This window comes from Hyperolius riggenbachi, chromosome 2 (genome assembly GCF_040937935.1).
Source record: "Hyperolius riggenbachi isolate aHypRig1 chromosome 2, aHypRig1.pri, whole genome shotgun sequence".
NCBI lineage: Eukaryota > Metazoa > Chordata > Amphibia > Anura > Hyperoliidae > Hyperolius > Hyperolius riggenbachi.
Genome location: NC_090647.1, coordinates 372,288,569 through 372,316,178, shown reverse-complemented (window position 1 = coordinate 372,316,178; position 27,610 = coordinate 372,288,569). Strand labels below are relative to the sequence as shown.

The 27,610-nt window shown below is 43.5% G+C and overlaps 1 protein-coding gene across 1 annotated transcript in view; it reads left to right on the top strand.

Moving 5' to 3' along the window:
• The window catches only part of CAPZA1 (capping actin protein of muscle Z-line subunit alpha 1), a 120,553-nt gene that overhangs the window by 42,041 nt on the left and 50,902 nt on the right, over positions 1-27,610 (top strand). Inside the window, exon 2 of the mRNA XM_068269734.1 lies at positions 22,051-22,114. Coding sequence (XP_068125835.1) covers positions 22,051-22,114 — 64 coding nt within the window. The remainder of the gene's footprint in view (positions 1-22,050; positions 22,115-27,610) is intronic.

Genomic DNA, 27,610 nt, shown 5'->3' with positions numbered 1-27,610 from the left:
ATAAATTACTAGTAGATGGCTACAAATATAAATATGAAACTAATTGTTCCTTAAATTGCATGCAAAACTGCTACAACACTGTTGAGAGCTGAAAAGTGCAGAACTTCACCTAACCAAATACTGATACTATCATCCACAGTCTTGATCCTGCCCACCACAGCTGCAGGATGATATTTGAGCCGAAGCCTCCATGTCCAGTGCAGCTGCTGGCATCCTCCACCAGTCTCAGACCAGTTGGGTTCTGAGTGGGGATGCCACCGTCGGCGTTTTTGTGCGGGTGCGTGATAGCATCCACATCACCGGGTGCAGACTACTGGGCAGGAGCATATGCGCAAAATGACGGGAGAACAGCTTGTTGCAAAGCAGAAAACCAGTGACCAGGAGAATATATGCTAAACCCTGGAGAGTGTACAGGACTTGGTGTAAGCAAAATTCTTGTTTATTAGGGAATTCATGCTCTGTGTTGGAGTTCCTGCAGTTAGTATATAATCGGGTATAACCCTTTCAAAGGGAAGGGCAAAAGAAAAATGTCCTCTTAGGGCTCGTTTCCACCATAGCGAATCCGCATGCGGCGCCGACATGCGGATTCGCTTGGTACATTGAAGTGGCCGGGGCTGTTTCCATATGTGCGGCGTGCGGGAGCGATTTGGCGGCGGGCCAAATCTGCACGACGGGACCCACAGAATTCGCCTGCGTCGGGAATCCATGCGAATCGCCGCTAATGTATTTAATAGGAAAAATGCATGCGTTTTTTACATGCGTTTATACCCGCGATTCGCGTGCGATTTTGCACCTTTTTCAATGTTATTTTGCCCTGGCAGAGTCATGGTTAATTTCGCATGGCACCCTGCCATGCGAAATCGCGGGTAAAAAAGCATGCGTAAACGCATCCGCATGCGTTTTTACAAGCGTCGGGATGCCAGCGAAATCGCGTCGCAACAGTGGAAACGGGCCCTTAACAGGTGATCCACCACACCCACGTTCAACATATATTTCTTTAGGAAGAGGGCTATAAAAAAAAAAGCTGCAGTGCAAAATTTAGCAGGGCTGTGGAGTCGGTACAAAAATCCACCGACTCCGACTCCTCAGGTTAGTATTCCTCCGCCTCCTCTAATTTGCATATAACAATTTTGTTGATTGAAAGTATGTAACATGAAATGCATCTCTTAACTGCCAACACTTAGGAATTTTAAAATACAACTGAAGTGAGAGGGATATGGAGGCTGCCATATTTATTCCCTTTTAACCATTTCAGCCCGCGGGGATTTTTCACCTTATGCATCAGAGCAATTTTCACCTCCCATTCATTCGCTAATAACTATCACTAGTTATCACAATTTATTGATCTATATCTTTTTTCCGTCACTAATTAGGCTTTCTTTGGGTGGTACATTTTGCTAAGAATTATTTTTTTATAAATGCATTTTAACAGGATTAATAAGAAAAAAAATTGAAAAAATTCATTATTTCTCAGTTTTCGGCCATTATAGCTTCAAAATAATCCACACTACCATAATTAAAACCTATGTATTTTATTAGCCAGTTTGTCTCGGTTATGACATCATTTAAATTTTGTCCCTATCACAATGTATGGCGCCAATATTTTATTTGGAAATAAAGGTGCATTTTTTCCGTTTTGCGTCCATCACTATTTACAAGCTTATAATTTAAAAAATGTTCGTAGTATACCCCCTTTAAATGCATATTTAAAAAGTTCAGACCCTTAGGTAACTATTTGTCGTGTTTTTTTTTTTTTTTTTTCCATTAAAATTATTATTTGGGTAATCGTTTGGTGTGGGAAATACAGTTAACTTTTAATGTTATATGTGTAAATTGTAATGTAAAAAATATGTAGATGTAGTTTTACTATTTGGCCACACCTTGAGTTGTTATTTTCTTTACCCTCCTTGTGCTTCTCGCTAAGCAGAAGCACAAGGGGGATGCGGAAATTTTTACTTGCAGAAAGACTGAAGCCTCTTGTAAGAGCGCTTCGGTTTTTCTGCTGGGGACACAGATCGGTGATCGGGAACCATGTTCCCGTTCACTGATCCTAGGGCTACCGGGGGACACCACGGTGGCGCACCGCAGCAGAGCAGCCGCCCAGACGTGAGCTTCACGTCCGGGTGGCAGAAATGTTAAAACAATACCACAGTGTTCTCCCCAGAATTTTTTTCCAGCCGGCCAGGCATGAAATAGTAGCCGGGTGGCATGAAAAATTAGCCGGGTGGGGCGCGATGAGAAAATACAGGACCGGTGCTTCTGTGCACAAATCTGCTTATTGCATAGGAGGTGAGCCGATGACAGCCGGGTGCTCACCAAAACTAGCCGGGTGGAGCACCCGGCTAAAAGAGCCTGGGGAGAACACTGTACCAGTTACCTGGCTAGCCGGCTGATCTTCTGCCTTTAATACTTTGTCATAGACTAAAACTAGTCCTTGATAAGAGTACTTGTAAAAGACAGGAACTAAGAACATCTATCAGGCCCTAGGCAATGTGACTGTGGGTACATGTAAGAGTTATGTGCAGGTACTCTGCAGGGGAAAGATGCTATTTGTCCTCTATTACGCGTTCTTCATGTACAATCTAAACCAGGTTTATGGGTGATAGACAACACCTCTGTGTTCAATGTGCACAACATTCTCAGTGGATTCCTTGCAGCTCTGTGGAGAGTACATATGTATAGTATAGTACCTCTGTGTAACAATGTAAAACCCAGACAGGTGAAATTAAAGTTTTATACATACCTGGGACTTCCTCCAGCCCTCTTCAGGCTAATCAGTCTCTCGCTGTCCTCCTTCGCCACCTGGATCTTCTGCTATGGGTCCAGGTACTTGAGCCTGTCGGACGTAGTGTGCATGCACACACTCCGCCTTAGGGAGCGTTCTAAACCTGCGCAGGTGCAGAATGTTCCTGGCTGTGGGAGCGGCACACGGCCGGACTGCGCTGACAGGCTGAATTACCGGGACTCATAGCAGAAGATCCAGGTGCGGTGGGGCGGGTGAGGTTTTGGCCGGGGGATCAGAAGCCCGCAGGGGGGAGATTAGGGCCTGATCTGATGGATAGGAGTGCTAGGGGGTGACAGGTGGTCATTGATGGGGGTCTCAGGGGGTGATTAGAGGGGAGAATAGATGCAATCAATGCACTGGGGAGGTGATCGGAAGGGAGTCTGAGGTTTTGGTCGAGTGATCAGAAGCCCACACGGGGCAAATTAGGGCCTGATCTGATGGGTAGGTGTGCTAGGGGGTTGACAGGTGGTGGCAGGAGGTGATTGATGGGTGTCTCAGGGTGTGATTAGAGGGGGGGAATAGATGCAAGCAATGCACTGTGGAGGTGATCAGGAGGGGGGTCTGAGGACTATCTGAGGGTGTGGGCGGGTAATTGGGTGCCCGCAAGGGGCAGATTGGGGTCTGATCTGATGGGTAGCAGTGACAGGTGGTGACGGGGTGATTGATAGGTGATAGGGTATGATAAGAGGGGAGAATAGATGCAAGCAATGCACTGGCGAGGTGATCGGGGGGGCCTGAGGGTGTGGGTGGGTGATTGGGGCACTAAACCCGCTCTTTGACGATTTTAGTTGCTCCTGCTTTTTATACTGCCTTAGGAAGCGGACTGTGGACCCGTGAAACGCGTTGCAAACTGTATGTGTGTTTTTTTAGAGTAAGAATAAATTTAATCTTTTTGAACAATTGCAATTTGTCATTTTTTTGGGGGTGGTAGGTCATCCATGACCCCCCCCCCCCCCCCCCCCAATTTTATGGTTTTATTGTGTGGTCTTTTTATCCTTTTGGTGCCTCTGTACTTGCCTCAGATGTAAATGCACTGGGGAGGTGAACAGGGGGGTTTGAGGGTGTGGGCGGGTAATTGGGTGCTCGCAAGGGGAAGATGAGGGTCTGATAAGATGGGTAGTAGTAACAGGGTGTGATTGATGGGTGATCATTGAGGGATTAGAGGGTAGAACAGATGTAAGCAATGCACTTGGGAGGTGAGCTGAGGGCGGGTCTGCGGGTGATCTTAGGATGTGGGTGTGACAATCCAGCCCCGCGATCCCTTTGAGATCTGCAACGTTAGCGTACGCAGGAAGTACGGGCGCAGACGGACAACGAAGACCGGTGGCTGGATCGTCAGAGGAAAGAAAGAAAAGGCGACAGCGTGTGCCAATCCCGTCTAATCTGTTCCCGTTAGCATACGCAGGAAGTACGGTGAACAGACTGACAATAAGGATTGATCGCGCAGCTGCCGACAATATGTAATGGGACAAACGTCCACCAATCTCGTATTACTAGGACACTGTTGCCATGCAGGTCTCATGCACTAGAGACTGCTGGAGGCAAATTCACTGTGTGCGTAATAAACGGTTAAGATTGGTTGGGGGTGCCCATACATGTACAATCCTGATTGTATATACAATCTGTAAACTAAAAATATAGATTTCGCACTGGAAATCGGGTAAATACACTGCCCCCACTGCCTGATTTGAGGAGCAGACAGTCTCCAACTAGGGCGAAGAGACCCCAAATATCATAATACGGTAGCCAGCCCAATCACATTCGACATGCTCCAGTCACCGTTCGGGGAATAGTCACTTCCGACGGCTTAAAGACTGTGAGCAATGTGACGTTAAAGAAAGGTTACTGAGTCCCTATATGATGCAATCACGAATTGTATTTACAATCGAGAAACGACAGTTATCGATTTCGCACAGGAAAATTTGGTACTAGCTAATCCTAGAAGGAAGAAACGGTTATTTACAACCTAGCTAGCAAATCAACAATTTTATAAGCAAATCATAAAACAATGCGGTAGTATGACTGACTCTTCAGAGGGCAGATTCGTTATAGCAGTCAGATGACCAGAAAAGGCACAAGTCTGAACGATAAAAATCGTTAGTTTATTTCTAAACTACATCTGTCTGTGTGTCCACTGTTGAAGTTGCTACAATTTATAAGCAGTTTATGCCCTGCGACTGGGGGACTTCGCCATTCATATATGTGCTTTTTATGCCATCAGCTTGCTTTTCATGCTACTAGCTTGCTTCAAGCCTTCATGTTTATGGATGATATTACCATCTATGGATTGTCCTTCATTTGATGTCCATATGCTCCAGAAGGGCCACCAGCTTGCTATGTCTACAACTTTGTGCTATCTGCTGCTTTAAGTTATTTCTGGCTTCCTTGCACGCTTGCCTTGAACCGCATCATCTGTTTGCTGCACTAACATTTGACCATCCACTTTAACCAGTGGTATCACCCACGTTCTTACATATATATTTTTTGCCATCCACCAACCAGCATATGGAACACGACTCTTTTTCTGACACATTGGGGACTGCAGCCCCATTTGTATTGGAGGTTTTTTTTTTTTGAGGAGAGGTACTATGGATTTTATTAGGTTTTTTTTTAGGATTTTGGGGAATATTGTATTTGTGCAATTTTTGATACATGGTAATTTATATTAATAAAGCATTTTTCTATCTTTCTCATGCACCCAAGAGCCAATTCTCATTTATTTTTGGTTTGATATTTATTTCTAAACTACATACACACAGCTTACTTTAGAATTGGTAGTCCATGCGGCAATCGCAAGTCTTTGGCGTAACGTCCAAAATGGCGGTTGCCATGCGGCCAACAGGCCTTTGTTAGAAATAGTTCCAAGATGGAGGTTTTGGCCCGTGTCCTTGCGGGCTGCCAGGATGTTACTAGGCGTCAGATTAAAGGTAAAGGACCCAGAGCTTTCTGGGCTCTCTGTGGTTATAGCCCCCACTCCAGCAAGGAGGGGTTAGGGGGCGTGGATCACACACCTCTTTGGAACAGGAGATCTGCTCGCCCCTCGCATGAACACAAAATTATATCGGAGTCATGATAGGTGTGCTAATCTTCAGACCATACAGGTTATGTTAAATCTAATAACATTTTCAGGTCGATCCGAATTTAACGATAACAATATCAAACTTGGGGGGTTTAGAGTGAACGGTGACCCCAAAATGCATATCTCTGCTTTGGCAGGGCTTACCTTTAACTCGGAAACATCCAATTGTGTGGTTTGTTCCGAATTTCATAATAAGCGGGTTCTAAAGGCCGTTGCCTATTTGGAAAGTCATCTTTATGACAAAAGATGGATTTTATATTTGTGAGATCACAGAAAGGTCAGCTGGGAGATGGGTTCTCTTTGATCCTTCAACTGAGGTAATCCTGAGAGAACCCCCTGCTGTGATCGGTTCCTACCAGTCTGGGGGAAGGGGCGGTTTATTAGCTTCGGTCCATCTAATCTCTGGATGAGCTATAACCTTTCCAGGGATGCTGGGGAACCGCTTTAACACAGAGGTCAGAAGAGCTGTAATTAGAAGCTACCAAAGAGCCAGGGTTTGCTACATTTGACCAGGGAGAGGAACTGTTAACCCCTGGCTTCCCTGATCTTTTTGTAAATTAAGCCTTTCCCTATCTGTCACTTTTTAATAGTGGCGACAGGGAATATTTTTTATAAGGCTCTAACTACTTTTTTAGGACGAATAAACGTTGATTCGTCACAGTGGGCGCGTGATCAGGTACCCGCAAGGGGTAGGTTAGGGTCTGATCTGATGGGTGGTGGTCTGATCTGATGGGTGGTGGTGATGGGGTGATTGACAGGTAATCAGTGGATGATTACAGGGGAGAATAGATGTATACAGTACATGGGGGGGGGGGGGGTCTGGGGAGGATCTGTGTGTGTGGGGGGGGGTGAGTCCCCAGGGGGGCAGTTTAGGACCTGATCTAAAATATAGCGTTGACAGATAGTGACGGGGTGATTGATGGGTGATTAGGGGGGTGATTGGGTGCTAACAGTGGTCTGAGGGGGGGAGGGGGGGCCTGAGGGATGCTGTAGGCGATCATGGGGCAGGATCAGTGTGCTTGGGTGCTTACATACACAGCTGCATCCTACCCTGGTGGTTCCTTGATCACTGGGACCACCAGGGTAGGAGGCAGCCTGTATAATACTTAGTATACATTACAAAGTGTATTATACACTTTGTTCGGTGAGATCGGGCTGTTTACAAGCCGCCGGTGCTGCTAAATGGCCCGGCGGGTTGATGTCGCGGGTTGGCGTATCCTAATGCTGGTGGATGTGCGCGCATCCCTGGCTAATTAGTCCTCCAGGTGCCGCTGCCGATCGGCGTTACACGGTCCTGGGGGGGGGGGGGGGTCACTCTCTGTAGACAAGGAAAGGAGTGTATCACCCCTCCACCAGGGGTGGACTCAATTGTGGTATACAGAACGAGGCACTGAGCTAAATCCTGACCTTTTTACTGCCATATACTCCTCATTTATTGCTTGATGAAGCGGATTTATCCTGCGAAACACGTTGCAACCTTGTTTTGGAGTATGTCAATAAATTTTCATCGGTTTTGAAATTGACAGTTCTAGTGTCTGCTTCGGGGAGGGAAGTCCACCACTGCCTCCATAGCAATTTTAAGAATTTTAATACATGTTTTTATCCATTAGGCGCCATTGCTTAACAGTACCTGTAGGTGGAAGTTGAGATTTCCAGTGCATTGGTATTAAGACACTTGCAGCATTAACTAGATGTGAAGTGAGGGATTTCTTATAGGATTTGAGTCCACAATATCATGCAGTAAAAGAGCACCAGGAGCAAAACACCTTAGAACAAGTCAACTGTTCAATAAGTGCATGTACATCCTTCCAGTAGGATTAAAGTAAAAGGCTGGACCAAAAAAATATGGAGGACATCCCCACCACTAGTACCATAATGCAGCATGTATCATGCAACAAAGTGAATATTCCATGTAAAACTGAAGGCGCCCTATACCATCGTGATAATATTTTATAACCAGTCTATCATTCAAAGACCCCTTATGATTAAAGGGGAACTTACGCCTAAACAAAGATACTGTCATTAAGTTACATTAGTTATGTTAATTTAAAATAGTTGATATAATCTCTTACCCACCCTGTTTTAAAAGAAAAGACAAATGTTTGTGATTTCATGAGGGCAGCCATCTTTTTGGTTGAAAGGAGGTGACAGGGAGCATGAGACACAGTTCCAACTGTCCTGTGTCCTGATAACTCCTCCAAGCTGTGCATGCTAGGCTTCAAATCTCAAATTCAGAAATAAAAAAAAAATAAAAAAATTACACCAAAACAGCAGAATGAGAGCAAAAACATCAGAAATCCCATAACGCTTTTCACAACATCAGGTGAAAAATGCCCGGGCAGTTTTCTTCTGTGCAGCTAAAAATTAGGCCTGGGTAAGAAAAACAAAGTTCTGATGCTGTGAAACTGTTAAAGAAATACCAAGCCTTTTCAGTTTTGCTGAGTAGATTTTTAATATGGAGGTTCACTTTAAGGACAAAAACCTTCTGCCACTGGCCTTCATCCATAGTTTGTGGAAGAGGATTTTCAGAAGCATTGCTAGGCTTCAGCCAGTTCAGAAGATAAGGTCTCCACCTTAAGCCTGTTCTACAGATGGGCAGAACAGGCCTAATGCTGGGCATAGACTGTTCGAGAATGCGCCGGTATCGAGCCAGCGCGTCACCACTCGTGCGCGTGGATCGATTCCCGCTCGTCCCTGCGGGCATTCTTTATCAGCCGCTCGATTTCCCGCTATTGTCCGCCCGCGGGGATCGAGCGGGGAATCTATCCGGCGGGTCATTGGACCTGTCTGATATTATCAATCGAGCCATCAGCGGCTCGATTTGATAAATACACAAACAAACCGTCTATGTCCAGCATAAGGTGTTTTTCCAGTTCAGGCCTGTTCTACAGGCTCTTTCATCTTCCCCTTTGAACCAGTAGCTATGGGTGCCATCAACTACTGAACCTTACTGCATTGTCTCTCATGACTCAATACATTTGAGATTCGATCCATCCTTCCTACCAGACGTTTCTTCAAACTTCCAAAGATCTCAGGAAATCTTCCTTCCATTGTTCTGTGTTAATCACGCTAATTCCAAAGCGGAGAAGCTGCACTGTGTATATGTAAAGGTGGCCATACACTGGTTGATTTGCCATCAGATCGACCAACAGATAGATCCCTCTCTGATCGAATCTGATCAGAGAGGGATCGTATGGCTGTCTTTACTGCAAACAGATTGTGAATTGATTTCAGCATTAAATCGATTCGCCATCTAAGAAGCTGCCACTGTCCCTGGGCCCCCCCCCCCCCCCCCCCCCCGCATACATTACCTGATCTGGCCTGCGCGAGTCCCCCAGTCTCCGTTGTCTTCTTCTCTGGGCTCCAGCTTCGCTGTACTTCCTGTCCGGGGAAGTTTAAACAGTAAAGGACGCTCTCTGTTTTCACTTCTTCCTGTCCTGGCAGGAAGTTTAGACTGTCGGACTCAGAGGCCAGCGGAGAAGGAGCAGCGGAGCAGGTAATTTATTGCGTCGGGCATTCGAACGCTGCTATCGACGGGAACAATCAATTTCGGACGGAAGTGTTTGCGCAACGATTTCACAGCCGATTCGATCACAGTGATCGAATTGGCTGTATATCGGCGGGAAAATCTGTAAGTGTATGGGCCCCTTAAGGCATTGCATCCTACAGTACTTACAAAGTTCTGTTAGGAAAACAGACATTATTGGTACTCTTTGCAGGCCAGAATAAAGGCAGGCAGGCCTCCAAATCCACACTTGCCAGAGGGCTAAGACGAGCTATTATACTGGCAAATGAACAACACAAGTAACCTCCTGTGATTGTTGGAGCTTTGGTAGGGCAGCAACGTGGTCAAGTGCCAATTGTTTTGCTAGACATTACAAATTAAATGTTTTATCTAGTTTCGATCTGACTTTTGGCAGAAGGGTTCTTGAAGGCTTTTGTCTCCCTAAATATTGAGTTCTTGCTTATCTTCTCAGGGTGCTGTCCTGGAGATAACCAGGGAAAGACAGTTACTTACCGATAACATCTTCTCCGGGTATGGTACAAAAAAATGCAGCAAACCACTGGTCTTTTTCCCCGCACGCGAATTTGGATGAAACTTATTGATTTCAGTGGGCTGTAAAATCACACCTGTATTCACGTGCAAAGAAACGGGACAAATTGCATTATAGGAAAATCGGCTTTAGAGTGATATAACAAGTTAACATAGCAACGCTCATGTTAACCCCCATAGCGCTAATGGCTTAACAGGCGGTATTCTTGGCAGGGCTGTGGAGTCGGTACAAAAATCATCCGACTCAGTTTATGAAACCTCCGACTCCAGGTACCCAAAATTGTTCCGACTCCCACTCCTCGATTCCAACTCCTTAGTCTAATTTTTACAAAGGCTATAGACTTGGTTCAAAAATCATCCGACTAACTCAGTTTATTGAAACCACCAACTCCAGATACCCAAAATTGCTCCGACTTTGAATCCACAGCCCTGATTCTCACATTGGTAAAATTACAGTATGCTGCCTCTGCATTACAACTTTACTAGCATATAGTGCATCAGGCCCTATGCTGCACAGGTGGCCATGCACTGTTACATCAAATGGCGTCTGCGTTTCTAGACGTTGCGGCATTTATCCCATTCAGTAACAATGAATGGGCAGCACAGTGTTTTGACAAAAAATGCATGTAGTAGTGCATTGAGATAAAGCACTGCTGCACAGAGCAGAAGTTGGAATGTCGGACATTGTAGTCTATGCTGTTTTGTTGTCCTTGCATATTTCACACTGTACGCTTTGCTGACATGCGCACAGCCGCACATACATTCTCTCACAAGAGTGAGTACACCGCTTACATTTTTGTAAATATTTTATTTATTTCTATAGAGCAATCTTCCATAGCGCTGTATATAGTACAAAACAAATATTGGGGAACATAGACACATAAGAAGTTCAAACAAGGCTGTGGAGTCTGTACAAAAATCATCACTTTATGAAACCACAGACTCCAGGTACTCAACATTTTTCTGACTCCTACTCCACAGCCCTTGCAAGGTTATGGAGTGGGTACAAAAAAATCCTCCGATTCCAACTCTGACTCCTCAGTTTATGAAACCACCGACTCCATGTACCCAAAAATTGCTCCCACTCAACAGCCCTGCGTTCAAAACGTATTTCTGTAATGGTAGTTCTGTGGGTCATTTTTTTTTTTTTTACATCTGAATGTGGGATTTCAAGCCATCTTGCCTGGTGGTTGTTGCGGTTTAGTCCCCACCTCAAAGGAAATCCTTGTATTCCTTGTCCCAGTGACCGTAAGTCCCCAATCCCCATGCAGGCATGGGTGCTTAACTCTAAACACAATGTACTTCTTTGGAGAAGATGGAAGCATCCTACTATGGAGGAATGCAGTAGCAATTGACCAGATACATCCGTTGTGTCCATTTGCTGGAGAGGAAACTAGGGATGCCTGTTAAAAGGAGAAAAATCATTTGTTTAAGCCATGTACATACAGACTGGTGATGCCCTAAAGCGCCTACAGACTTATTAGGCTTTCTACCTTTAGATTCTTTGGCGAGATTGGTGTGAGGGCAGAACTAGCATGAAAGAATGAGGTGTATGGACAGGAAAACTGGGTGAAGGGGAAAGAATAAATGTGTAGTAATGAAACAAACTAGGCATTTGTGTGGGTTGTAGTTACTTAGCAACCTGGATGTGAACAATATAATTGGTATTCAGTCTTGCAGTGAACACAGCTTTCTGCAGTTTTGGAAGAATTTTTTTTTTTTTTTGAGGGTTTATTTTAAAAGTCATTCTGGAGTTGTTTTTTTTTTGAGTCTTTCCATGTATTCGAACAAATAAAGCCTGCCATTGTGTACCATGAAAAAGGTTGGAGCTTTATAAACTGATAATAACTCTGTTATAGCGGTGTAAAAAGGCTTTAAATGAAAAACTATAGAGGACACCGAGAGCGCAATATAGTGTAGTAATTCAGATACCAGGAAGGAATAACATTAATGTGAATAATTACTCACAAACCAGGGTTACCACATAATTAACCACTGTGTTGGCAGGTGGGGAGATTAGACCTGACCCCACTCAGGTTAAGATAGGGTACACCCCTCCACCAAGGGTGGACTATACAATAGATTGACTGTATAACAAAGGTGCCAATGTAGTATAAAGGCAATTTAAAAACCATTTAAAAAGTAGAAGTAGTGATGGACTTACCTCCTCCAAAAAGACACCAAAAAATTGGTATATGACAACAATTTATTCAAAATACTTGGAAAATGGTGCAGCCAAGCACCATTGTTAAATGAAAAACAGACTTTTACCATTTAATATGAAATACTGTATATACTCGAGTATTAGTCTAGAAATTTAGGACTGATTCACTTCATAAAAGTATAGGGGGCGACTTATACACGAGTCACGGGCAACACTGAGCTGAGTTATGTGCGTACTAGTAGTGACATTCCCATTTGCAGCAATTTACCCTGTGGTGATACTTTTAGGAAAGGAAATGCTAAGAAAACACAGGTCTGAAAGTCCTGGCTGCAACCATTACCAAGGAAAGAGGAGGGGTTGAATACTGGGTTGCATAAAAGGGGGTGATTAATTGCATCATTTGGGGGCCTGGAGAAGTTATTGGCTGCACTTAAGGGACAGGAGGGGTTAATGGCTGCAATACTGAATGCAGTGCAGTCATTAACCGCTCCTGAGCCCAAGTGCAGCCATTACTTACGCTGGGATGACTTGTATGTGAGTCAATAAAACATTCCAGCTTAAGAGGGTTGAATATTGGAGTCAACTTATACACAAGGTCGACTTGTATTCAAGTATATACGGTAATAAAAAAAAAGCGGGTACTTGCTGTTTCTCAGTGCATGTTGAGACCTCTGACTTAATTGGCTGTTTGCTTATTCCAGAATACTTTATAGATAGCCAATGTGACTAACGCACATGGGTCAAACTCTGGCCCGTGGGCCAAATTTGGCCCGCAGCGCCATAAAACTTGGCCATCCAGTGCTTTTCTAATTAAAATTGATTTTGGCCCACGGCCACGCTCCCGGCTCCGCCCCCTCCCCCTCCCGCCCATCATCTTTTCTTGTCGCCCCATGATGACGCTTGCCCTGCCCTTCCTCCTGTACTAGTGATAGAGCGTGGCTATGCTCTATCCCTCCCTTGCTCCGCCCCTGGATGCGTCTGGAGGATGGGCTCTCTTCCTCCTTGGCCGTCGCTACTTTACCTCCTGGAGTCTGTCTTAGTGTCACTGCTGATGCCTGTGCTGCATGCCGCGCCGCCAGGCATGCAGCGAAGAGGATCGGGGGAGTGGACTTCATTGCAGGATGCAGCCGCTGACTCAAGGAGGTAAACGAGCGGCGGCTGAGGGAGGGGGAGGCTAAGGCTGGCTACCTACTGGGGGCATTTACCTAGCTAACCTATACTGGGCACCTACTTAGCTAACCTACACTGGAGGCATTTTCCCAACTTAGCCTACACTGGGCACCTACCTAGCTAACCCACACTGGGGGTATTTACCTAGCTAATCTACACTGGGCACCTACCTAGCTAACCTACACTGGGCACCTACCTAGCTAACCTACACTGGGCACCTACCTAGCTAACCCACACTGGGGGCATTTACCTAGCTAACCTATACTTGGTACCTACCTAGCTAACCTATATTGGGGGCATTTACCTAGCTAGCCTATACTGGGGGCATTTACCTAGCTAACATATACTGAGTCCACCTACCTAGCTAACCTATACGGAGTCCACCTATGACTGACTAACCTAACTAACCTATACTGGGCACCTACCAAGCTAACCTATACTGAGGGCATTTACCTAGCTGGGGAGACGGAACACAGAGGACACATGGAGAGATGGGGCACACAGTGGAGACATGAGGTACACAGGAGGACACCATTTGTACAAGACGTTCCTGGAATATGGACGCACCAGGTTTTGTTTGTTTTTTTTCCCCCTGGTTTTTGCCCTCTAAAGCTGGGTGCGTCTTATATTCCGGTAAATACAGTTATGTCGACATGCTTTAAGATAATGTTTACAAATCTGTGCAAATGTTTTCTGTATCTAGTCCCTGAGCAATTGTGGGCTTTGTGTTTTCTGCTGCTCTGTTCTCACTGAAAATATGTGTTTTCTGCAACTAGTCCTTGAGGAATTGTGGGCAGTGCGTTTTCTTTAGCACTTTTTTCACTGGACTGTTTTTACTGGAAAGTTCTTTTTTCTCTGCTCTAACAGCCAAGCAACCGCATAATAGCCTTTATAGAAAAACATTTCCTTGTTACTGCTTTCAGAGCTGCTGCAGTTTTAGTTACTTCGTGGAATTCTGTAAGCCCATACAGGGTTAACCTCCTGTGCTTACATATAGCCTGTTTGAATGACACAGATCAGACAAAGGTGACAGCTTAAATTAGTGATTTCTTGCTAATAGATAATGGAGAATTAAGCTACGTATACCTGGCGATTTCTTTAAACAACTGGTCGTCAGACCCGCGGTGGATCGGTCAAATCCAGTCTCATCAGCCTGCCGACAGACACACCCGGGGATGTACACCCGGGGAAACGGTCGGCAGAACAGTTGCCCCAGGGGCAGGTCTGACGACCCGTCGTTTAAAAAAATCGGCCATGTGTACGCACCTTTAGACAGCCTGTTATCTCTATATACAAACCGCATGAGTTTTTCTCTGTTTCTCTTCTCTGGAAAAGTTGAGGTTCTCTTTTAAAAAGCAGATGAACATATGCCGAGCAGAATATTAGCATTCATAAAGCAGCCAAAGAAAAGAGTAAAAATGTATCTGACAAGATCAAGGCACCGTCCTCCTCAACCTGTAATCATAGTTAAAGGGAACAAGAGACGAATGACCTGGAAAATCAAAAAAAGATTTTATACATACCTTGGGCTTCCTCCAGCCCCATCCGCCTGGATCTCTCCCACGTCACCGTCCTAAGCTGCCTCTATCGCTGGTACCGGGTCCCGTCACTTCCGGACGCAGCCAGTTGTACGCATCCACGGGGACTCCTTCTGTCTCACCGGCGCATACTTTAGGCATTCGCCTGCGCAGTACGGAGGGAGCGCACTGCGCTTGCATCGACTGGCCCCGGCTGGCCGAAGTGATCGGACCCGGTACCGGCAATTGAGGCAGCGTGGGAGCGATCTATACGGATGGGGCTGGAGGAAGCCCCAAGTATGTATAAAATATTTTTTTCATTTTCCAGGTCGTTCGTCTTTGGTTCTCTTTAAGGATGCCCTTCAAAGTAAGGAAAGGTTAGGCACCGGGGAGGGGGTGGTTAAGGTACCCATAAACTACGATTTCTCGTCGAAATACAGCAGATTCGATCACTATGATCAAATCTGCTGTAAAAATGTTAACGCAAATGTTGACCGATTTCCACCTGAAATTGATCTATTCAGTCGTTCTGTCCAGACGGAAAATTTTGCTCGATCGCCAGCGGGGTGGGGAGCGTGTCGTCAGTGTCTGTTGATACGGTGACGACTGACGCAGCAATAAATCACCTGTCCGCTGGCACAAGTCCCCAGGTTCCCACAGTCTCTCATTTCTTCCGGCGACTTCTCCATCTTCACTTCCTGCCCTGTCATGTGAGAAGGCGAAGTTCAAACAGTAGAGGGTTCTCTTCTGTTTGAACTTCCGCTTGTCACAGGACGGGACAGGAAGTGAAGAGGAGACGGAGGAGGACGCTGGAAGAAGGGAAAGCACACACCCGGGGACTAGTGTCGGCAGACAGGTGATGTATTGCTGCTGGTAGGGGGAGCAGGGGCGAGAGGCATTGCGGCAGTTCCACAGGTTGTGAACCAATTTCATGCTGGAATCGATTCAATATCTGTGTGCAGTGTTTGGGCAGCCAATAGATCCCTCTCTGATCAGATTAGATCAGTGGAATCTATCTGTTGGTCGACCTGGTGGCAATCGACCAGTGTATGAGCAACCTTTAAGCATCGCCAGCAGAAGGTTCTGAGAGTAGGGAGAGGAAAGATAATGGTAAACTATTACCTATATTCTACTACATTCATGTAGTAAATTATCAGTAAATTTACCTATATTCTACTACCACTATGAATACTGATATTCTAATACCGCTATCCTGCTCCCTTTTAAACGGGCGTCATTTTGAAATGTATGCAAAATTGTGTGGTTGTGCAATAGAAAGCAAGATGCTGGAATAATGTTAGTTTTGGTAATGGCAAATGTTTTCTGAATAAATTAGAAGGTGCATGAGACTTCAGGTTTACATACATTAGATATATTTCTGTTTACTCACGTTTATTAAAAGGTATTTTTCAAATATAGACATTTAAACTGTTTGAAAAATAACAGTATTTAACACATGTAAATAAAACCGTAGACAATCGGTGAATTATGGCATGACATATTAATAAAACAAATAAATCCAGAGTGAATGAATCTTAGTTATTAAACATGAATATTTCATATTAAATATTAATGTTCCATATCTGACAACCTTACACAAGGAAGTTGACTGACAGAAAGCCGTCTCGGGGAAACCGACTCTGTGGCCCCGAGGCTCCATCTCAAAGAAGAGGAAGAGAGTAGGATTGTCTGGGAATCTTATTGTCATTCAGTGTAGGAATAGAGATTCTTAAGCTAACGTAAGAGCTCTGGCAAGGAGGTCCGTAGGACTTCTATAGGTGGTCCAGTCTTCCCATTTAGCGATAAATTTATCTTGGGAACCGTCCAACGTATATGCTATTTTTTCCATTAATACAATTTGATCAAGTCTCGACAACAAGAGGTCAAAATTAATAGTTGGTTGTTTCCAGTGGAAAGCAATCAACCATTGTGTGGCACCTATGAACACATTTGTTAGGTCTAAAAGGTTTTGGTACCTGCTTGGAGGGTAAAAACAATAAGGCATTTAACATGTCGAATTTGATCTCAATTTTTAAAACATCTTTAAGTAGAGCGGATGTTTTTTGCCATATTTAAGTAGAGCGGATGTTTTTTGCCATATGTCTATTGCTACCGGACATTCCCAGAAGATGTGTTTAATGGTTCCTGAAGTGTTACAACCTCGAAAGCATAATGGGGAGGACTGGGGAAACATTTTCTGGATCCTATCAGGGGTATAGTATCATCTAGTGGCCAGTTTGTAGGCTGTTTCCTTTATAAGATTAGATTTAGAGCTCTTAGCTATATTACTGAAAATACTAGACCATTTACGATCTGTAAGGGGGGAGCCCCAATCAGTCTCCCAATCATGAACATGTTTGGGTTTCTCTTGTGAGGAGTCTTGCAAGTGACTATAAAGTCTTGAAATTATACCAGATTCCGTGTGTGGATGTAGGCAAATTTGTTCATAAAATGTGCCAATACGCTCAGGGGGGCTTAAAGTCGGAGAAGAGAGGAAATGTCGTATTTGTGCATATCTAAAAATTTCAACCTGAGGGATGGATCTATTATGAACAAAAAGGGATAAATGTACTTACCAGCCAGAATTTTCTGGCTATAAGCAAATTGTTATCAATCCACCAATTAAAGGCTTCCGGGTTAGTTAAACCTGGCAAAAAATTTGGATTGCCTTAGTAGGAAAGAAGGGGGGGGGGTTTCACTGAAGCTAGAGAGAAACAAAATCGTATGGTCTTCCATAGCCGTAAGTGTTGCCAAACAATTTTATTCAGTTGGGAGACGAGTTGGGGAGTAAGTATCGGATTCCACAACAGGCTATTAAAGGAGCATGGTAGAATGGCCTCCTGTTCAAATTGTACCCATAATGGGGGAGAGGTAGTATTGTTCCACTGAGTAATTTGGGCCAGTCTGGCCGCAAGATAGTAGTACCAGATCTGAGGGACCGCCAGACCTCCTGCGTGTTTGGGTCTATAAAGGATCCTATTGCGAACTCTCGGGCGTTTGTTGTTCCAAATACATTTATTAAATAAGGTTTAAAATGCCAGGAGTTTTGATTTGGCAATAAATAGTGGGAGAGCTCTGAAAATAAAAAGTAGTTTAGGGAGCAATACCATTTTCACTGCGATGATCCTACCTATCCAGGAAATTGGTATTGAAGACCACTCCTTAAAGGAGTTCTTTCGCGAAAAAGTAGGCAGTTAAAAAAAAATGTGACAGGTTTTGGGCCAGTCCATCTTTTCAAGGGGGATTCTCAGGGCTTTCTTGGTTTTCAACAGCATTTCCTGAACAACAGTTGCAAAATTTAACTGACATAATAGTGTGCAAGTGATTAAGGGAGGCCGGCTGGTATCTTGCTATTTTGGCAGTTAAACTGTTGTTCAGGAAATGCTGTTGAAAACAAAGAAAGCCCAGAGGATCTCCCTTAAAAAGATGGACTGGCCCAAAACCTGTCATCTCTCACATTTTTTAACTGCCTACTTTTTTCGCGAAAGAACCCCTTTAAAGAGAATCTGTACTGTTAAAATCACACAAAAGTAAACATACCAGTGCGTTAGGGGACATCTCCTATTACCCTCTGTCACAATTTCGCCGCTCCTCGCTGCATTAAAAGTGGTTAAAAACAGTTTTAAAAAGTTTGTTTATAAACAAACAAAATGGCCACCAAAACAGGAAGTAGGTTGATGTACAGTATGTCCACACATAGAAAATACATTCATACACAAGCAGGCTGTATACACCCTTCCTTTTGAATCTCAAGAGATCATTTGTGTTTCTTTCCCCCTGCAGCTATCTTCCACTGAAGTGTCAGGCTGTTTCTTCCTGCAGAGTGCAGACAGCTCTGCCTGTATGTAATTCCTCAGTATGTGAAAGCCCAGGCAGCTCAGAGGAGGATTTATCCAGCTTGTAAAAGATAAGAGAGAAGAGAGAAGCTGTCCTAATCTAAATAATACACAGGCAGTGTGCAGAGAGGGGCCTGGAGGGGGGAGATGCATCACAGAACCACAGCACTGAAGAACTTGGCAGCCTTCCAGACACAGGCTGACAAGTCTGACAAGAGAGAGATAAGTTGATTTATTACAGAGATGATGATAGTAGAACATGCTGCAGTAAGCCAGAACACATTAGAATAGCTTTTGGAACTTGTAGGATGATAAAAAACAGGATGCAATTTTTGTTACGGAGTCTCTTTAATAAGGGCTTTAAAGAGAAACTCCAACCTAGAATTGAACTTTATCCCAATCAGTAGCTGATACCCCCTTTTACATGAGAAATGATTTTCACAAACCGACCATCAGGGGGCGCTGTACGACTGATTTTGTGCTGAAACCCCTCCCACAAGAAGCTCTGAGTACCGCAGTACTCTGGGCAAACTGCCACACTGTAACAAGGTTCACAGACAGGAATTAGCTGTTTACAGCTGTCTCTAACAGCCAAAACAGCTAAGAGCAGCTACATAACCTGCCCACAGTAAAAATGTCACCATGTAATAAATGTCAGAATGTAAATCGGGGAGAGGAAAGATTTACAATTTACAATGAGCAAACACTGACTAAATCATTTATACATAATTATGGTAAAAAATGAAGCACTTTTTTTACTACATTATTTTCACTGGAGTTCCTCTTTAAACTTGGTAAGAAGGGGAGCAAGATTTTGTTCGAAGGGAGCTAATGAGTCAGAATAACACCCAGGTACTTAAATTTGTTAATATTCCAGGTGAAAGGGAAATTTGCTTCTATCAATTTTATATGAGCCTGCTGGTAAATTAACTGGCATGGCTACGGATTTAAACATTAACTTTGAGACCAGAGCTTCTCTCCAACATATCTAGGATAGGCAGAAGGGAAGGAAGAGATGTTAATGGCTGGGAAATAAAAAGCAGGACATCATCCGCGTATAGGCTTATTTTATAAATTGAATCTTCTAGCTCATAGCCCTTAATATTAGGATCTGCATTAATAGCTAGGGTGAGGGGCTCCATCATTATTGCAAAAAGCAAAGGGGACAATGGGCACCCCTGCCTAGTACCTCTAGATACCCGAAAAAAATCAGTTACCTCCTGGGATTCTAATTCTACTTTGTGGTAGACTATATAGTGCTGCAATCGCAGTCATGAATGATCCTGTAAACCCCATACGTTTCAAAATCGAGAACAGATAGGTCCAAGATACAGAATCGAATGCCTTGGAGATCCAGGCTTAGGAGCATTAAACGGTTACATTTAGATATATTTCATAACCATACACTATTAGCTTGATTTAAAATTTAACTGACTGATAAAATCAGACCTAGAAAATATAGGTACTGTACTCTGTAAAAGTGTTGCTGGAATTGATATATCTCTTATGTTTGCACTGTCTGTCACACTATCATACAAGAACAATATTTGGGTAGTGGAGGGATGAAATATCACTTCTCCTAAACCCATATAATTGATCAGTACTCAATTGTGGTTTTTTTCAATGATGGTGCGTACCTTTTGTACGTTCATAAAGGATATCTATTTCATACATTTCTGTCTAATTTGATCAGTCTGTAATATTGAATTATAATCAAGCTAAATAGGGAATGGTTATGAATACTCATGAAAGTTTGCTCTTTATCTAATATACAGTGGCTTGCAAAAGTATTTGGCCCCCTTGAAGTTTTCCACATTTTGTCATATTACTGCCACAAACATGAATCAATTTTATTGGAATTCCACCTGAAAGACCAATACAAAGTGGTATACACGTGAGAAGTGGAACAAAAATCCATACATGATTCCAAACATAAAAAAAAAAAAAAAAAAAGCTGCAAAGTGTGGTGTGCGTAATTATTCAGCCCCCGTTGGTCTGAGTGCAGTCAGTTGCCCATCGACATTGCCTGATGAGTGTTAGACTACATAGAGTGCACCTGTGTGTAATCTAATGTCAGTACAAATACAGCTGCTCTGTGACGGCCTCAGAGGTTGTCTAAGAGAATATTGGGAGCAACAACATCATGAAGTCCAAAGAACACACCACACAGGTCAGGGATAAAGTTATTGAGAAATCTAAAGCAGGCTTGGGCTACAAAAATTTCCAAAGCCTTGAACATCCCACGGAGCACTGATCAAGCGATCATTCAGAAATGGAAGGAGTATGGCACAACTGTAAACCTACCAAGACAAGGCCGTCCACCTAAACCCACAGGCCGAACAAGGAGAGCGCTGATCAGAAATGCAGTCAAGAGGCCCATGGTGACTCTTGACGAGCTGCAGAGATCTACAGCTCAGGTGGGGGAATCTGTCCATAGGACAACTATTAGTCGAGCACTGTACAAAGTTGGCCTTTATGGAAGAATAGCAAGAAGAAAGGCATTGTTAACAGAAAAGCATAAGTTTGCCGTTTGCTAACAGCCATGTGGTAGACACAGCAAACATGTGGAAGAAGGTGCTCTGGTCAGATGAGACCAAAATGGAACTTTTCGGCCAAAATGCAAAACGCTATGTGTGGCGGAAAACTAACACTGCACATCACTCTGAACACACCATCCCCACTGTCAAATATGGTGGTGGCAGCATCATGCTCTGGGGGTTCTTCTCTTCAGCAGGGACAGGAAAGCTGGTCAGAGTTGATGGGAAGATGGATGGAGCCAAATACAGGGCAATCTTGGAAGAAAACCTCTTGGAGTCTGCAACTCCAAGACTCAGGGGGCTGAATAATTACGAACACCCCACTTTTCAGTTTTTTGGGTTTTTTTTAAATGTTGGGAATCATGTATGATTTTTGTTTCACTTCTCACGTGTACTCCACTTTGTATTGGTCTTTCACGTGGAATTCCAATAAAACTGATTCATGTTTGTGGCAGTAATGTGACAAAATGTGGAAAACTTCAAGGGGGCAATATACTTTTGCAAACCACTGTATGTCTCTATTGGGATGCAATTGTATTTCACTTGTTTATAATAGTTTATATGACACCTAAGGGTGCTGCTGTTGTGGTTGTTACTATTATTATTCATTTATAAAGCGTCAACCTATTTTGTGGCACTGTAGAAAGTAAGAAACAAACATGGGGTGCAAAATAATACACAAAAGGGTGAGAGCCCTGCCCTTGCGAGATTACAATCTAAAGGAATAGGGGGCGGGGATGGGGTAATATACAATATTCATACCTAGAGACAGTGTGTTTTAGTTATCTAGTAGAAAGTACAACTTGGCCAGAGGTCAAAAGGTGAACTGGGCTATTTTACTCATTCCATTTTAGTCTTATTTTACTACCATTGGGACAGTTTCTTAACAGATTTTTGTTCTTCTACAGGTGCGTATTGCTGCAAAATTTATCACTCATGCACCCCCAGGAGAATTCAACGAGGTCTTTAACGGTATGTAACTTTAATAGAAATCACTCTTTGCCAGGCACTGTAAGTTTCCTCCTAAATGTCAGATGATTATTTTAATCAGTTCTTGCCACAATGCAAAAAAAAAAAATGTAGTGTGTCATGTTACCCAGCACATGTATTGTGTTTTCCTTGTAACGGGGTGACCGCTATTAACTTAGCTAGAGGCAATTTCCTCTTATTCACTTAGGGCCCTGAAACGCCAAAAAGCATTTTGCAGACCTACATTAAAATTGCGGCAAAATCACAGTGATTGTGAATTTTTAAAAAATCGTGATCGCAGCAATTTTGCAATGATTTTAAAGTGACACTGAAGCAAAAAATATCACATAATGAATTGTGTTGTACGGATAATAGAACATTAGTAGAAAAGAAAATAGTCTCATTTTTAATTTTGTTATATAGTTTTTTTTTTATAACATTGCATCATTCTCTAATATTTGCAATGTACACATTACATTTAGCATTCTAAATGATTTCACAGAGCAGGCTAGTGAACTTTTGAACTTTACTCTGCAGAAGAAAAATAAAATACAGTGACAGACACTTGAGATAATAAGCTTTTAGAAGACAGAGCTTTCTGCCACTTTGAAAGTTGTGAAGCTCAGATAAGCTCTTTTACACAGATAATTGGAGTTTCATAACTCTTCCTGTACTGGAAACAATATTAGACTCCTATCTGTGCTGCTAATGTTTTATTACTTAGATGTAAGACACATACGAATCATTCTATCGTAAGTTTATTTTAACTCCAGATTCCCTTTACTGTGTCAATGCGGGCGTTTTTTTTTGTTGTTTTTTTTTTATGTCCAAAGCAAAGTGAGAAATTCTGGCTTTAGTTTTACTTACAGTGGGTAAACAACCTGATCTCCCAGGGATTGGATCTACCCCACACATTTATAAATATGGCATCTAGGCAAAGTAAATAGCTCAGTATTCTCCCCAGGGGCTCTTAACTGAGTCATCCACGCAGAATTTTTGGGAGTGCTCTCTACTCTTTAGAAGAAATTTAGGCCCATATGAAATTAACTTTCTCCTAGGTTTTATTTTCATACATTGTCCATAGCATGACAATAAAACCACCAGCAAGCAAGAAAATACGCAAAATAATTTTGATGGTACTTTTTTTTTCCCACCTGCTTTTGGGACTTTTACAGTTAGAGTGCTAAAAAAAATTATTTTAAAGAGATTAGAAACTGAGAGGAATATAGAAACTGCAATCTTCCTTTTCTGATAAACAATTGCCTGACTTCACTGCTGATGCTTTACCTCCAATGCTGGGCATACACGGCATACTATCTTACAGATAGTGCGCCAGTATCGAGACAGCGGCTCGATTGCCGCTCGTCCCCGTGGATCGATTGCCGCTCGTCCCCGTGGATCGATTGCCGCTCGTTTCTTGCCATTGTTCTTCCTGCCGGTATCGAGCGCAGTATCGATCCGGCAGGGTATCGGACAGGTTGAATATTGTCAATCGAGCCATCAGCGGCTCGATTGATGATATAAAACTAACCGTGTATGCCCAGCATAATGCTAGGTACACACTTTGAGATTTTCTGGCAGATTTACTGTCAGATCGATTATTTCCAACATGTCTGATATGTTTTTTCCGATCAATTTCCGACCGCTTTCCGTTCACTTCAATAGGAATTCGATTGGAAAATGCTCGAAATTCAAATCGGACATGTTGGAAATCGATCTGACAGTAAATCTGCCAGAAAATCTGTGTGTACCGAGCATTCTAGTGTGTCACTAGCCCAGAAGAAGCATACACGTCAGATGCTTTGACTTTAGACTTACTCCTCTAGCTGCATGCTGCTTGTGTGACACACAGACAAAAGTTCAGCATGAACTGCCATTGTTTGGAAATGTGCGTACATACCTGTGAGTAAAGACGCTCATTGGGATCCGATCCCCTTAAGTGACATCAATGGGCCAGGATGTACAGGTGCAAAGTCGACTATATAGCAGATGACATGCACTATTGCCATTGCGTGGGAGGGGGGGGGGGGGTTTGGAGGGATGATTGTGCGTGTGTCGTCATGCAGTGGGCTGGGGGGGGGGGGGGTGGCGTGAACATAGAAAACGTCAGCCACTCGGGTTTGTTTGTTCCGCAAGGCTAATCGCTTCTGGGTCGCTGATTGGGGTCTAGTGCGCACACGCCTGATTATAGACTGAGGCTGTTATCTGTTGGCTCAGCCGTTTTTATTCAAGCATATGTTTAAGGCAATGAAGATGACAGCCTCCGTATTCTTCTCAGTTCGGGTTCCCTTCAGCATATCTTCAGCTCTGTTTTCTCTCCCCTTCCACTGTCCTGTCTTGCTACCACTAGTTGGTTGTCAAAATCCCACTTTTGCAACCCTTGTAGATAATGAGTCAGCGGGGCAAGAAGTAGACGCTCGCTGTGTAATCGGAACTGTGAGGGCTCGTTTCCACTATAGCGAATCTGCATGCGGGCATAGGCAATGCAAGTGGATGGGATTGTTTCCACTTGTGTGTCGTGCAGGTGCGTTTTGGTGTGCGGGGGAAATCTGCACGGCAGAGCCGTCAGATTTCACGTGCGGCCAGAATCCGGGCGAATCGCTTGCAATGCTTTTAATAGGGAAATCGCATGCGGCTTTGTCATGCGGTTTTCCCCGCGATTTCGCATGTAATGTTATGGAAATTTACACAGGCAGTGACATAGTTAAATTCACCTGCTTCTTAGCCATGCGAAGTCACATGCGAAATCGCGGGGGAAACCGCATGCAGAAACTCATCCGCATGCGATTTCGTCCGTTGTGGAATCCATACGATTCCGCACCGCAACAGTGGAAACGAGCCCTAAGGAGTGGCTCTTCACAGCATGAAGTGGGTGAAATGTCACTGCAGCATCTATTTAGTGCTCCCAAATCTCTACAAGTGCTCTCTCCATCTACCCTTTCCACAGCAAAATGTACATTTTCCCACTACCTCAAATCAAGATTCCCAGAATATAACTAAAATCTTTTCTAGCTATACATTGGAAAAATTAGCATTTTCTTGATCTCTCGTGCCTGTTGACTCCACTGTATTTTGCTAAAATGTGTTTTCTCATGCTTATGTACTTCTGCAAATATTTTAATTGTTGCAAAAATAGGCAGCTTTTGTGAAAATTATGGCAAAATGGGCTTGATTCACAAAGCCGATCGTGCTGTAAAAGCACAAGATAAATCTTCTTACGCTCGTTATTTAAACTAGCGGCACTTCCTCTTAGCTCAGGCACGCTAGTGGCATAGTAGCGTGCCCTCCTTGGCATCGGCCGCTCCTTCCATATACCGCCCATTAGTGACAAATCACGGCTGTGATACTTCACTAGTGTGGTCGCTACTATATTAACCTAGTTACTATGTTAATTGGTGTTCAAATATGTTGCAATGCTTCATGTTGGTGTTGATACTGCATTTCCCAAGATTCTAGTATTGGAAGGTGTCCTTATGCAACTGCCCCCTCCCTTTCTGTGGCATAAATGTGTACAGTCAGTCTAGTAGATGTGTATACAGTGGCTGGAAGTATGACATTTATTTAATCTTGCCTGCACCATGCTTTTTGTTATGCAGAACTCAGTAACATTTGTTTGAAGATCTTTTAGATTAACACTTAAAGGGAGGGTTCACGGAGAAGAAAAAAAACGAATCCACTTACCTGGGACTTCCTCCAGCACGTGGCAGGCAGGACGTGCCCTCGACGCCGCTCCGGAGGCTCCCGGTCGTCTCCGGTGGCTCACCCAACCTGGCCAGGCTGGCTTCCAGGTCGGGCTCTTGTGCGCTCCAACGTGCGTCTCACTTGGTCGCGCTGTAGTTCTGCGCCTGCGCAGTACAGCCTGGAGGACGTCCGATGATGTCAGCGCGACCAAGTGAGATGCACGTTGGAGCGCACAAGAGCCCGACCTGGAAGCCGGCCAGGTCGGGTGAGCCACCGGAGACGACCGGGAGCCTCCGGAGCGGCGTCGAGGGCACGTCCTGCCTGCCAAGGGCTAGAGGAAGCCCCAGGTAAGTGGATTAGTGTGTTTTGTTTTTTTGTTTTTTATATATCGCCGCTGATCTTCCCTTTAACTGAATTATCTCACTGTAAAGGTAACCATTCTTCAGATGTTGTATAGGCAGATCGGCCAAGAGACACATCTCTCTTTGATCAAATCTGACCGGAGAGAGATCTGTTGCCTGCCCATACACCAGCAAACCGATTCCCGAGAGATTTCACCATGAAATATCTTGTGAATTGGCCTTATGAGGCCGCAGTCACCAACCCTCCTCCCTCAAATGTGAATGTGCCCCCCGCCCTTGCAATTATTACTTTACCTGTCCACTGTCTCCCACCATTTATCTTTCGCCTGACGGGCTTAAGAAGCTAAGCATGTGGCGGGCTATGCATTAAGACCACGGCGGAGGACAGTGGACAGGTAAAGTATTAAATGCATGAGCAGGGGGCACATTCACATTAGGGGAAACCATGCCGGGGTTTCCGTCGTGTTAATCGCTTGTCCCAATATCACACTCCATTAACGGCCTTGCACCCGATCGACCACATCGGCCTGACATCTTGCAGCATTTCCAATCGATAAAGTTGACTAATTTTGGCTGAATCGTCAATCGGGCATGCTTGTGGCAGCACTGATTTGCACTCTGGTTCAATAATAATTATTGTATTGGATGCTTGATTGGCTGCCAAGCTGACAGATGTATGGGCACCTTAACCACTTCAGGATGAGGGCAATTTTCACATATCCGTGTTGATCCCATTCATTCACCAATAACTTTATTACTACTTATCACACCTAAATGATCTATTTTTTTTTCAGGACAAATAGGCTTTTAGCGTGTAATAATTTTGTTTAGCAATTACCTTATTTTCTATGCATTTTTTTAAAGGGAAAATAAGGGAAAAATAGAAATAACACACTATTTCTCCATTTACATCCAGTATAGCTTTGCAATAAAAAACAGTGCTAGCTATAAGTTAAACCCACAAATTTTATTTGCTTATCCATCCTGGTTATTACAACATTTTAGATTATGTTCCTTGTACAATGTATGGTGACATTTGGAAATGTATTTGGAAATCAAGGTATCTTTTTTTTTTTTTTTTTTCTCTTTTGTTTTTTGCTTTCTCATTGTACACTATCGATGATTACAAGACCTTGTTGCAAAAATAATAGTAATATACCCTCATGGCATACATATTTAGACAAAAAAAGTTCCTAAGGTAAAAATGTTTTTTTCTTTTATATTCTGTAACTTTGTTTTCATTTTACAAGTCTTTTTTTTTTTTTATTTTGGTACATAATATGCAAAAATTTAATTGCTTTTGATTCAGTTTGTGACTAAAAGAATACACAAGACGTGGGCCTCAACTGTAAAACCCTCTAAACTCTATTATACTGCCTATTACAGTTAAAATGTTACCACATATGTCTCGTGTAGTTTTCCTACATCTTTCCCAAGTATGATCATAATGTTGAAA